The sequence below is a fragment of the Octopus bimaculoides genome, chromosome 11, assembly GCF_001194135.2.
Source record: "Octopus bimaculoides isolate UCB-OBI-ISO-001 chromosome 11, ASM119413v2, whole genome shotgun sequence".
NCBI classification, from domain to species: domain Eukaryota; kingdom Metazoa; phylum Mollusca; class Cephalopoda; order Octopoda; family Octopodidae; genus Octopus; species Octopus bimaculoides.
The window spans coordinates 54925714-54939099 of NC_068991.1; the positions used below are offsets into that span (position 1 = coordinate 54925714).

Consider the following 13386-nt stretch of genomic DNA (forward strand, 5'->3'; position numbering starts at 1 on the left):
TTTTTTTTTTTTTTTTTTATCAAAATGAAAATTATTTCTTTATGTTGCTATTAAATTTTGCTTCATCTTTTCTTAAGTTAAGGTTTAAGGTCTGAAACTCAGTGATTATATTCAGCATCATTTTTACATCAATATTTCGATGTTTGCATGGGTTAGACAGGTCATCTCCAGTACAGCATCTCAACTCTTGATCAAGGTCATTTGTCATCTTCATCAATTTGAACATTCCAAGATCAGCTTTTCTCCACTTCTTCCTTTGCCTTCACCTTCTGCCGAGTTCTTCCACTTGGATGGCTTGATACTTCTTTATCCAACTTGCATTATTTGTGTCCTATTATTCATGTACACTAATATTACACATCTACCAGGATTAAATTTCCCCAACCCTACCTTTCAGAACACCAACATTGATGGTAGTGACAATTCTGAAGTTGTGCAACCGACACAAAGAGGTGGGAGGGTTGATGTCTGTTTTCTGCATCCGAAAGGAAAAACAGTTTATTTGATGATGGTCACATGTTTCCACTAGCGGATGTTTATTTTTAGAATGATATTCCAGAGTAGGTGTAGCAGACAAGACCTGGCTGGTTTGAACATAAAACAGGTAGAAAATTTGAACTGGATATGGCTTGTTTAAATGATAAAGGACTAAAATGTCTCCTCTACACTTTGTCAGCTTTTATTCAGTTACTGCACACTTAGAATGCAGGTTGTAGCAATGGTAACCAAAGTTTCTGCTCTACTAGCAGCCAGGTTCCTTTGTTATGGCTCACAGATCTCCGTAATATCACTAAGGAGGCTCCTAGTATGATAGCAGGAAGGGAGGGGTTAGGGTTACAACAAATTGATGGGTTTGTCTTGACTGGCTGAGGAAGTACAGGAGAGAAAGTATACAGCAGGCTGATTGTTTTGTTTGGATGAATTGCTAGAAGTGAAGTGTATGGAGGGTGGATTAAAGTTGATAGTCAGGTTGCATTAATGAAAGTAATGGTGGCAAATCATATTTGTCAGGAGAGTGGAAAGAAGAGACACTCATACTACTGACTGGATGCATTTGCCTCATTACAATGATTATAACTAAACACAATATAATTTCTTGAAACTGAGAAAAGTTTGATGATACTGATGAATGACCACCTAACAACATTACCAGTAATTATTAGCTTATCTGCTAAGTATGGCTCTGCTAGCATACCAGAGACAGATAGAAAGAGAGGGAATTGATAATAACAAATATGATTCAATACTAAATACAGAAGCAATTAAATGCAATAATAATATCAGTAATTATTAGTTTAATTGATCTATTTTGCTTCATTTATGGTAGAGATGTAAAATTTTCATGTGCTCTATTGCAGTAGATCTCTATGCAGAGAAGGATGAAGGGAGAGAGAGAGAGAGAGAGAGAGACGGACAGACAGACAGATAGAAATTGTAATTGAAGGCGGCGAGCTGGCAGAAACGTTAGAGCGCCGGGCAAAATGCTTAGCGGTATTTCGTCTGCCATTATGTTCTGAGTTCAAATTCCGCCGAGGTTGACTTTGCCTTTCATCCTTTCGGGGTCGATAAATTAAGTACCAGTTATGCACTGGGGATCGATGTAATCGACTTAATCCATTTGTCTGTCCTTGTTTGTCCCCTCTATGTTTATCCCCTCGTGGGCAATAAAGAAATAAGAAATTGTAATTGAAACAAGGATATACTACAGTGAAGTTGAGACTGGGTGGCATTTGCTTGCTTAAAAAATATATTATTACATTGGCTGTGTAATTAAGAAGCTTCCTTTGCAACCATGTGATTTCAGGTTCAGTCCCACTATAACCCCAGCCTAACCAATGCCTTATGAGAGAATTTGGTAGCTAGAAACTGTGTAGCAGCACAATGTTGGTTCGTTTCCATCTCTGTAACTCAGCACTTTGCCGAAAGCAATTCATACAATAAGCACCAGGTTTAAAAGAAAAAATACTGGGGTCAATTTGTTTGGATAAATCCTTCAAGGCAATACCCTAGCATGGCTGTAATCCAATGACTGAAGCAAGTAAAAGATACTAATTAATATGATGGTTAATAATAATAACAACATTACTACAAATCATCACCAATTTGTTAGATGCATTTATTTGCCAAGCATGGTTCTGCCAGTACACTTCAGAGGGAGAGAGTTAGCAATAATAAATATTATACTGAATATGAAAATAATTATATATGACACTTAATAATCTTTTCTACTAAAAGCACAAGGCCTGAAATTTTTTATGGGGCGGGGGCTAGTCAATTTTATCGATCCCAGTACTCAACTGCTACTTATTTTATTGACCCCGAAAGGACAAAAGGCAAAGTCAACCTCAGCGAAATTTGAACTCAGAATGTAAAGATGAATGAAATGCCACTAAGCATTTTACCCCACATGCTAACGATTAATTATTATCATTAATTATTAACTTCACTAATATGATCACTTTCATTTAATGCCCACATACCCGTACTAGCAAAGGTTTAAACTGGAGATTTACTTAAGGATGGATTTCACAGTGAGTTGCACAGGAGTAGCTGTGTGGTTAAGAAGCTTGCTACCCAACTATTTGGTTTTGAGTTCAGTCCCATTACACAGTATCATGGGCAAATGTCTTCAACTATAGCTGCAGGTCAACCAAAGCCTTGTGAGTGGATTAGGTAGACAGAAACTGAAACAGGTTTGTGGCATATAATATGTATATGCTTGCATTTCATCATTTTGACATTGTGTGATTGTTGTAAAAAACTGTCATTCATTTCCATTATTTTGCACAAGACATGTCTGGCCAAGGGGAAATATTACCTTGCTTGGAAACAAGTGTGAGTTAGCAACAAGAAGAGCACCAAGCTGTAAAAAAAATCTGCCTCAATAAATAAACTCCTTCTAACCCACGCAAGATTGGAACAATAAATGCTAAAACAATGATAAGGACATTTTCTGATGTTCTAACAATTCTGTTAATTTTTAAACATAGAACAAGCTGAAACATTTTACAGAAGTACTTGACTTATCATCATCATTTAACATCCACCTTCCATGCTGGCATGGGTCGGATGGTTTGACAAGCCAGAAGACTGAAATATTTTGTCTGGTAGTCTCTAACAAAAAAAAAAAGCTGAAGTTAACTCAAAAGTTTAAAATTAAGCAAACTGGATTATTTATTTTCACCTACCTTGCATATGCCAGACATTTTTGGAATAAACACATGAGGTCGAGTAGGTGGAAGTAGCTGGCGAAACATGAGAGAATGCTGGAGTACTTCTTGAACTTGGAATAATATACGAAATACATCAGGCAACAGTTCATTTAGCACAAATACTCTTTAAGCATATTGTTCTGAAAATTAGGAAAATAATATAATATTGTAGTAGATAAAATAAAATACCAGATTTACCAGCAAATAAGACATAAACCTATTTTACAAGTATATTGTGTGGAAGAAACAAATTTAGAATGTTTCCTTATATCCTAACTGAAAAGAATTTTGAAGTGGTTTTGTAGAGGGAAAATGTAAGATTCTATGCATGTAAATATAATACTGTGATAATATAGTAAAATATGACCAAAACACAGTCTTTGGTCAGATTCTCTTCTATTGGTGGTTTTACTCGAAGGAGATATTTGCGAAGTGTTGTATTACTCTTGAAAGACGAGCTAGTTTTTGATGGAGTTTCTCTATATGTCTCCATTGAAGTCTAATGTCGACTCTGTACCGATTAGATAATACAGTTCTACATATAAGAGATGAGGAATTATGTACATTATTTACATTTGACGGATATTTGTCCTCATCTTGTTTGTTGTTATATCTCCTTTGAGTAAAACCACCAATAGAAGAGAATATGACCAAAGACTGCGTATACTCCATTCCATGCAGCTGTGGTAGGTTATAGAAAGGCAAAACATGCCGCCCCCTCAAAATAAGGGTAGACGAACATTGCAAAGCTGTGACACGAAGAGATATTGATAAATCGGGTATAGCTGATCATGTATGGAAAAATGGAGACCACCTCCCTCTGTGGGATGAAGTTAAAATAATAGACAGAGAACACCACTGGAAAATACGAAAACTAAAAGAAGCAGCACATACGCTAGGACACAACAACCTCCTAAGCAGACCGAATGCAGACATGAGCAGTATAGGGGAACTGGTATTAAGGAAGGATAGAAAAATATTAGATTTATAAGCCCTAAAATTCACTCCATAATTGCCCACAGGCATATGGCATAATGGCTAAGCACGCGGGCTACTAACCCCAAGATTCCAAGTTCGATTCCAAGCAGTGACCTGAACAACAATAATAATAATAATAACATCGAAAAATACCTTAGGAATGAGAACCCAGGTTCGAAATTTCCCCAAGACACCTGAAGAAGGCTGGAGGGAATATCAGCCGAAACGTTGTGTTAACAACAAACAAGATGAGGACAAATATCCGTCCAATGTAAATAATGTATCAAATATTCAGTTGGAAATAATGACTATACATTATATTGTTCTAGTTACTTTTATTTGTGTGTGTGTGTGAGAGAGAGAGAGAGAGATGTCCTAGTCCTTTAAGGTAGACTGGATGCATTTTCTTCTTGTCACTAGCACTACAAAGGAAATTCCACAAAGGAAGAAAAAACAATTCTTTTTACTCTGTGCCAGTTCTTATTAGGAATCATGTCCATCCTAGATGGGTAGCTGGTAATACAACTTAAAGAGTTCACATAATACTTATACATTCCATTTTTGGCATGGTTTCTATGGCTTGATGACCTTTCAAAGGGGTTGTCAGCACCAGCGAGATTGGCTCCTGTGAGAAGACCAAACAGTCCCTTCTACTCTGTATTAGGTTTTATTCAGAAACATTCTTTCTACAAGGGCTATCCTGCATAAGAGAATGGAAAGTGTACTTTTTATTTGTAGTTACTGTCCTCCTAAATGGATTCCCTCATAGGTTAGGCTTGTCTCAACATCAGGCTAGTTGCAGTTGTGGTGTGTACGAATGAAGAATGTTCTGGTATGAAAATGCGACACATACAGAGGCTAACAGACAGGACACCTAAATGGCAAGAAAGTGTGAAAGAGGAAGATATGAGCAGAAGTGCTAAAAGCTGAACCTCACAAAAGAGATGATAAATAAACACAACAAATGGGAAAACACTGTGTTGGGAAGGATCCACCTAACTCATGTAGTCATTAAAAAGTAAAAATGATTATATATATATATATTCATTAGCACAGGTATGGGTGAGTGGTTAAGAAACTCACTTTGTGACCATGTGGTTTTTAGTCTAGTCCCACTGCTATCCATGCTGGCATGACTTGGATGGTTTGACCAGAGTTGGCAAGCTGGGGAGCTGCACCAGATTCCAGTCTGATTTGGCATGGTTTCTATGGCTGGATGCCCTTCCTAATGCCAATCACTTTACAGAGTGTGCTGGGTGCTTTTACGTGGCGCCACACAAGCGCTATTTCGTAGATGGAAACTGTGTGGAAGCCCATTGAATGTATGTATGCATATATGTGTTTGTCCCTCCACCAACCCTTGATAACTAGCTTTGGTTTGTTTACGTGCCCATAACTTTGCAGTTCAGTGAAAGAGACTGACTAAGTACTGGGCCTGATTTATTCAACTAAAAATACTTCACGGTGATGTCCCAGCATGGTCATAGTCCAGTGAGATAAACAAGTAAAAAGACATTAAATATATATAGGCACAGGAGTGGTTGTGTGATAAGTAGCTTGCTTACCAACCACATGGCTCCGGGTTCAGTCCCACTGCGTGGCACCTTAAGCAAGTGTCTTCCACTATAGCTTCAGGCTGACCAAAGCCTTGCGAATGGATTTGGTTGACGGAAACTGAAAGAAGCCCATCGTATATATATATATACATATATATATATATATACATATGCACACATATATATATGTGTATATATATGTATGTGTGTGTGTGTATATGTTTGTATGTTTGTCCCCCCACCCATCGCTTGACAACTGATGCTGGTGTGTTTACGTCCCCATAACCTAGCAGTTTGGCCAAAGAGACTAATAGAATAAGTACTAGTCTCACAAAGAATCTCTGGGTTGATTTGTTTGACTAAAGGCAATGCTCCAGCAGGGCCGGTCAAATGACTGAAACAAAAGAGTAAAAGAGTATACATATGTGTGTGTGTGTGTGTGTGTATTCTTTTATACTTGTTTCAGTCATGTGACTGTGGCCATCTTGGTGCACCACCATATGTGTGTGTGTGTGTGTGTGTGTGTGTGCATGACTGCGCGTGTGTGACTGCATGTGTGCAAGCTTCAAAAGACAGCCTTTTACACAGGGATACACCTTTTGTGCCAACATATAGTCGTAAATTTCTGACTAGCTTTTAGTCCCTTCTTACTCTGGCTATTATATTTTCGCTACGACTGGCAGCAATAATGAAGATTGCTAAGAAAAACAAACCATCAGTGCTGTTTTATAGACTTCATTTCATGAGTGGCTCTACAGGTTAATGATCCAGAAAAAAAAAAAACACAAATTTAATGACTTGTTTTCCTATCAATCTATCATAGATCCCACGGCACCTTCTGGCACTCAATACTTGCATTGAGTGCAACACATTAACTTCGTACCAACTGCCCCTTTATGTAAGCAAATCCACTGTTACTCATTTTTAAGCCATTGAAACTGCTACACTTTCTGCAACATATGCACTAAATTCTTGACCTTGATCTGTTCCTTCTCACAAGCCACTCATGTACCCAAGTATTTATAGTACTTACTAATCTATCAGGCATACTGCTTTGAGTTGTCATGTCCAATCTAATGGAAAAAGTGGACATAAAATTGACGAAATATTGAAAGTGAAATCGTGATGGCACCTGTACCAGTAGATCACTAAGAGCACCGTCCGAGCGTGATCGTTGCCAGAGCACCAGCTGTCTGGCTTCCGTGCTGGTGGCACGTAAATAGCACCGTTTGAGCATGATCGTTACCAATGTCGCCTTCCTGGCACTTGTGCCAGTAGCACATGAAAAGACATTCGAGCGAGTTCGTTGCCAGTACCGCTGATCTGGCTCCTGTGCAGGTGGCATGTAAAATACACCATTTCATGTGTGGCCATTGCCAGTACCTCCTGACTGGCCTTCGTGCCGGTAGCACGTAAATGCACCCACTACACTCTCGAAGTGGTTGGCGTTAGGAAGGGCATCCAGCTGTAGAAACTCTGCCAAATCAGATTGGAGCCTGGTGTAGCTATCTGGTTCACCAGTCCTCAGTCAAATCGTTCAACCCATGCTAGCATGGAAAGCGGACATTAAACGATGATGATGATGACACACATTTTCATTCTTTTATATATTTTTTAACTTGCTTCAAAAGAGTGAGACTGGGGCTTTGGTCAATCAAACTGATCCTAGTACTTATTCTATTGGGGTCTTCGTGCAGTACCACAAGTTACACAGACATACACAAATCTATTATGGTTGCTATTCATTTATAAAGATGAGCTTCTGCACAGTTTTCATTTAAGAAATTCACTCAAACAGCTGAAGGTTACAGAACACACTAACCCAACAGGTCATGCATGAGAACTGAACATAAAACTACAAGGTCTTAAAGCAAAATTCTTTAAACCACACAATCATGTCTGCACCACCATTATCATCATCATCAACAGGAACTGGCAAGGCCAGGGGCAGCACCAAGCTCCATAAGTCTGTTTTGGTTCAGTTTCTACCACTGGATACCCTTCCTAATGCCAACCACTTTACAGAGTACTGGATGCTTTTTATGTGGCACCAACACCTATGTCAGTTTTAGGATTTCAATTCTGACATGATGGATGGGTCTTCTTGAGTGCAGCAATGTGCCACATATCTCGGTCCTCAGTCATTTCCTTTGTAAGGCTCAGCATTTTGTGACCAGCCTTCAATACTTTGTCCCATGTCTTCTTAGGTCTCCCTCTTCCACAACTTTCCTCCACTTTAAGTACATAAACACACACATATCAACAGACACAACGTTTACAAGACTCTTCTGCAAGTCCAATCACAGACGGCTTCTCTAGCATTTGTAACTTGATAAAATGTATTCACTTCATAATGTTGTTGTTGTTGGCACTCCATCGCTTATGACGTCGAGGGTTCCAGTTGATCCGATCAACAGAACAGCGTGCTCGTAAAATTAACGTGCAAGTGGCTGAGCACTCCACAGACATGTGTACGCTTAACGTAGTTCTCGGGGATATTCAGCGTGACACAGTGTGACAAGGCTGGCCCTTTGAATTACAGGCACAACAGAAACAGGAAGTAAGAGTGAGAGAAAGTTGTGGTGAAAGAGTACAGCAGGATTCACCACCATCACCTGCCAGAGCCTCATGGAGCTTTAGGTGTTTTCGCTCAATAAACACTCACAACGCCCAGTCTGGGAATCTAAACCGCGAGTCTGCTGCCCTAACCACTGGGCCATTGCGCCTCCACCTTCATAATGTACCACAGCCACATTCAACAAACCATAAAATCTAGGACACGGTAAACATCACAAATTGATGAATGTAAGGTAAAGTTACTCTTTCCTAAACATTTTTCTTGTAGTTGTTCCACAAGAAATATTTCTATGACTCCACATTGTGGTACAATACCAATTGACTTCTGCTAATAATTCACTCCAACTCTACCAAGTAGTAAATTTGATGCTATCAATCACTCACCTACGTGGCTGTTTGGTAAGAAATTTGCTTTCCAATCACATAGTTCCAGGTTCAGTCCCGCTGCAAGGCAACTTAGGCAAGTGTCTTCTATTATAGCCCTGGACTGATCAAAGCCTTGTGAGTAGATTTGGTAAATAGAAACTGAAAGACGCCTGTTGTATATGTGTGTATGTGTCTTTGTGTAGGTGCTTACATCCTCGTGACTTAACAGTTCAGCAAAAAAAAAAAACCTGACAGAATAAGTGCCAGGCTTTAAAAAGCAAAAAAAACTACTGGGGACGTTTTGTTTGACTGACATTCTTCAAGGCGGTGCCCAAGTATATCCACAGTCTAATGACTGTCACGGTCATTCTTACAGATATAAAAGACACAGGGGGAGCATAACAAAAACTTGATTTATTAAGCAAGTAACAAGCAAAGTAAAACCTCAGGTACAGGTGTGGTAAGGAGCTTGCTTCCCAACCACATGGCTCTGAGTTCAGTCCCGCTGTATGGCACCTTGAGCAAATGTCTTTTACTATAAGCTTGGGCCAACCAAGGCCCTGTGAGTGGATTTGGTAGACGGAAACTGAATGAAGCCCATCATATATATATATATATATATATGTGTGTGTGTGTCCATTGCTTGACAACCGATGCAGGTGTGTTTACATCCCTGTAACTTAGTGGTTCAGCAAAAGCAATTGATAGAATAAGTACTAAGCTTACAAAGAATAAGTCCTGAGGTTGATTTCTTCAAATACAAACTCTTTAAGGTGGTACTCCAGCATGGCCACAGTCAAATGACTGAAACAAGTGAAAGAATAAAATGTTTCCTCCAGGAAAAAATGAATGAAACACAATAGAAAAATAACACAAATTTCCACACAAAAAACAATAAACAGCAGATGTGAATACCAGGATATATGACCTATATATATTTATGTATATAGAGGTATGTAAATTAATTACATAGTCTATTGTTTTATACTCCCTGACCTAACATTACATCGTCACATGTACCACTACACCATATCTAAACAACTCCAGCCCTTACGATAAGTTGAGATTATGAACGATATCAGCACTTTAGTAAGCAAACTTGACAATGTTGATAACATCTATGAAAGATACTCAAAATGAGATAAGATAATCGTAGTGCAACTTTTTAAATGATTTCCTCTCTTTTACTTGTTTCACTCATTGGACTGTGGCCATGCTGGGGGCACTGCCTTGAACAAATCGACCCCCCCCCTAACATCCCAAGTTGCCACAAAGACCCTCATGTGGCCTAATTCCACATTAAGACTAAATACACGCAGACCATCACACTATGTATATATATTACTACACAACACAGGTATACTGTGAGATCTACATGATCCATTACACTGTAGGCAGGTGTTTCCATTAAGAGATTGAAAGCTGATACAGTGGACACTAGTGCTGTTGTTTTGTCTCAGGATAGCACTGACTGAAAGTTATAGAGGTTGTTATCATTCTGCCTAAATCTTGGATACAGTGGACCCCAAACTATTTTATCTAATAGGTCCTTCTTTTACAAGATAGTAGAGTGTGATTTGAGGGAAACTGGACTCGTAATTCTATCAGGGCTAACAATCGCTTGGTCTTGTAAAGATCAATGTGCTTAGAAATTGCAAAATTATGTGATAATATACATAAATACACATGTATACACACACACACATATATATATATGAAAAAATAAAAGGCACTGTCATGCTATTAGCTGTCAGAAGTGAAAGTGCTCACTGCTAGTGAAGTATCTGTCTGTCTGCCTGCATGCCTGTTGCTGGCCTGTCGATTCTTTGGCTACTGACAGCTAATACCATGACTGGCCGGAGCGAGCTATTGGCTTACTTACTTACTGATATCTATCTATCAATCACTCGTCCACCTTATTAGAAAACACAAATTTAATATAAAAACATATTTCCTGAAATTGCAAATTATTTAAAATATAAGAATATAATTTTCAACAGAGAGAATTTATCAAAATAGAAAACAAATGAAGTTTGAAGTTTAAAAATAATAGGATCGACCACTCACGACTAGCTAGCGCGGACGCGAGTACCCTTATACTCTGTGTTGTGTTTTCAAACGCATGGATATAGGTGTCAAATTTGTTCCAATAACTTTCGAGTAATAGATAGATAGAGAGAGACAGACAGACAGACATATAGCTCGCTCCGGCCAGTCATGGTATTAGCTGTCAGTAGCCAAAGAATCGACAAGCCAGCAACAGGCATGCAGGCAGACAGACAGATACTTCACTAGCAGTGAGCACTTTCACTTCTGACAGCTAATAACATGATAGTGCCAAATAAAATGACAAAAGAGAACACAAAGGAATGAAGGATTATATGAACTTCAGTAGCTTTCACCTGTTTCTGCCATAAGATGCGGTGGATTGATAGTTGAGTGCCTCAGTAACACTTTATAACTTCATCAGAGCCTAAAACATGAAGTGCACATAATATATATATATATAACACTCCCTCACAGAGTGAAATTACAAATTACCCATTGTATTTAATGACGTATTTACAGAAATTCAGCGATAACTATTGGTCTTCCCATCCTTAATAACAAACAAAAACGCGTGCACGAGCGTGTGTGAGTGAATTATTTTAAAGTTCAGCAAGTTTTTAAAAGGTTAAAACTTCCCAAAGACAACTTTAAACAAAGATTTCGACAAATCTTGGGATTTTATGAGAAAAGGTTCACCATGTTATTTACGGTAAATCTTTATCACCTCACTCACACTTTTCAAAAAAAAAAAAAACACGATTTTGTTTTGATTTTCTTTTTGTTCTATCTTAATAAGCGTGCTAATTTGTTTATATCATCATAAAAATGTCAAATACCAGCTGTTGAATGCATACCAAGCTGATTTTTCACTTTGACTAAGCTAGATAAAATTTACTTCGATGCGTGATTGCATGTGCAGGCACAAGCATGAAGATGCACACAAACTTGGTTATTTCAACGTATGTATGGAGAGACATTGAAACATTTGCTGTGACAGTTTGAATTTAAACAGATATATACAAACCACGTTAAAGCCGGCGAAATCAACTGTCAAATACATGTGTTCATAGATAATTCAAGAGATAAATAATCAAATGTCATATTCAAAGACAATAAACATAATAAACAAGAACACATCCATATCTATGTATAAATATAAACACATATGAGGCTTCAATGAAAGTTTGAAACATTAAACTCGCTTGGGGAAACAATTGATATCGGTATTATTACGAAGGATGAGAAGGGGTGTGCACGTATATATATATATATATATATATATATATAATTGTTCACTCACTAATAGCTTCTTTTTAAAATTGTCATCCGATTCGCGTGTTAAAATATTTTTAACTATCTTAATCATGAAACTCAGAGTTACAATTCAATAAGGTTCTAAATAAACCAGCCACACACTTATTTTACATATTTATACCATTTTGTTTTGAATTTGTAAATAAAAACGTTCGTCAATCCATAAAGCTTTAATAAATTCTATATTGACAACATTATATAACTGATGTTTGAAAATATGCATTAATACCCTAAAAGTAAACACAGGGCCAATAAATTTAACACAAAGAATTTTATACGTTTCACAATCACTTAAAAACTAATTATTTAGACCATTTGTAATTAAAATAACATCTGTAACGTGTTTAGTATGCTTTCAGGTAATCTGAGTTAAAAGAAAGGCTGATATCAACAAGAATACGTCAAAAGATAGATCAATGGTTGGGAAAAGAAAGTAGAGATGTTATATTGAAAAGAAAGTAGAGATGTTATTTAAAAGAAAGATGATACAAAACGTAGAATGTAATAAGTGAGTTAAAAATAAATGAATGTAATGAGTGAGTGCTATGACTGGTACCTTTGTTGTGATAGTTCCACGTCTACTGCCGTCGTTACGTGTCACAGGAGAAGAAACACTGACGACGTCCATTTTCAAAACAAATATCACCACATTTCCGGTTCCGGTTATTCATCACCACGTTTCTATCCCGTTCGCATTGATCGCCCTTAACAACCGAACAGCTTGTTTCTTCAGTCTGACGTATTTAAGCATTATACACACATATAAATATATACACGCTCACACACACATATATCTAAAAGGGAATAGAAGTTGATTGTGAGTAAATACATGTGACTTTATGTATATATGTTACAAGTATTTGCTCACAATTAACTTTTATTCCGTTTTACAAATGTTCAATGTGGCCACCACCTGTAGCATGGGCAGCATCAATGCGACAAGAGAATTCCTCCCAGACGTGTATCAGCATATCAAAAGCAAATTCATTATGGAACTAAAGAATAAAATTGCTTTGCTTGAGGCGATTCCAGAAGATATTGACTCAGAAGAGAAATGGAAAAACTTCGATAAAGCATTCAACCAGACAGCCAAAGAAGTATTCAGTGGACCGTGATATGCTGATACGCGTCTAGGAGGAATTCTCTTATCGCATTGATGTTGTCCGTGCTGCAGGTGGTGGCCACATTGAACACTTGTAAGACAGGAAATAAAAGTTTGATTATGAGTAAACAAGCCGGAGTTTTCTGTTGCTTTTTCGGTCAAACTCCAGTGTTTGACCCGAGCAAAAAAAAAAAAAGAGTATAGTGCAATAGGTGTAAAACAACATGTAAAC

At 37.8% G+C, this 13386-nt stretch overlaps 1 protein-coding gene across 3 annotated transcripts in view; it reads right to left on the reverse strand.

Moving 5' to 3' along the window:
- LOC106868413 (tight junction-associated protein 1) overlaps positions 1 to 12748 on the reverse strand; it is a 23072-nt gene extending 10324 nt beyond the window's left edge. Inside the window, exons 1-3 of one of the 3 annotated variants that reach the window (XM_014913656.2) lie at positions 12609 to 12714; positions 11092 to 11162; positions 3189 to 3352 (exon numbers count right to left, since the gene is read on the reverse strand). In XM_014913656.2, coding sequence (XP_014769142.1) covers positions 3189 to 3257 — 69 coding nt within the window. In that variant the 5' untranslated portion in view covers positions 3258 to 3352; positions 11092 to 11162; positions 12609 to 12714. Of the gene's footprint in view, positions 1 to 3188; positions 3353 to 8707; positions 8911 to 11091; positions 11163 to 12608 lie in introns of those variants that run through there. The other 2 variants (XM_014913655.2, XM_052971857.1) reach the window with 2 other exon arrangements.
- Positions 12749 to 13386: the final 638 nt, after the last annotated feature.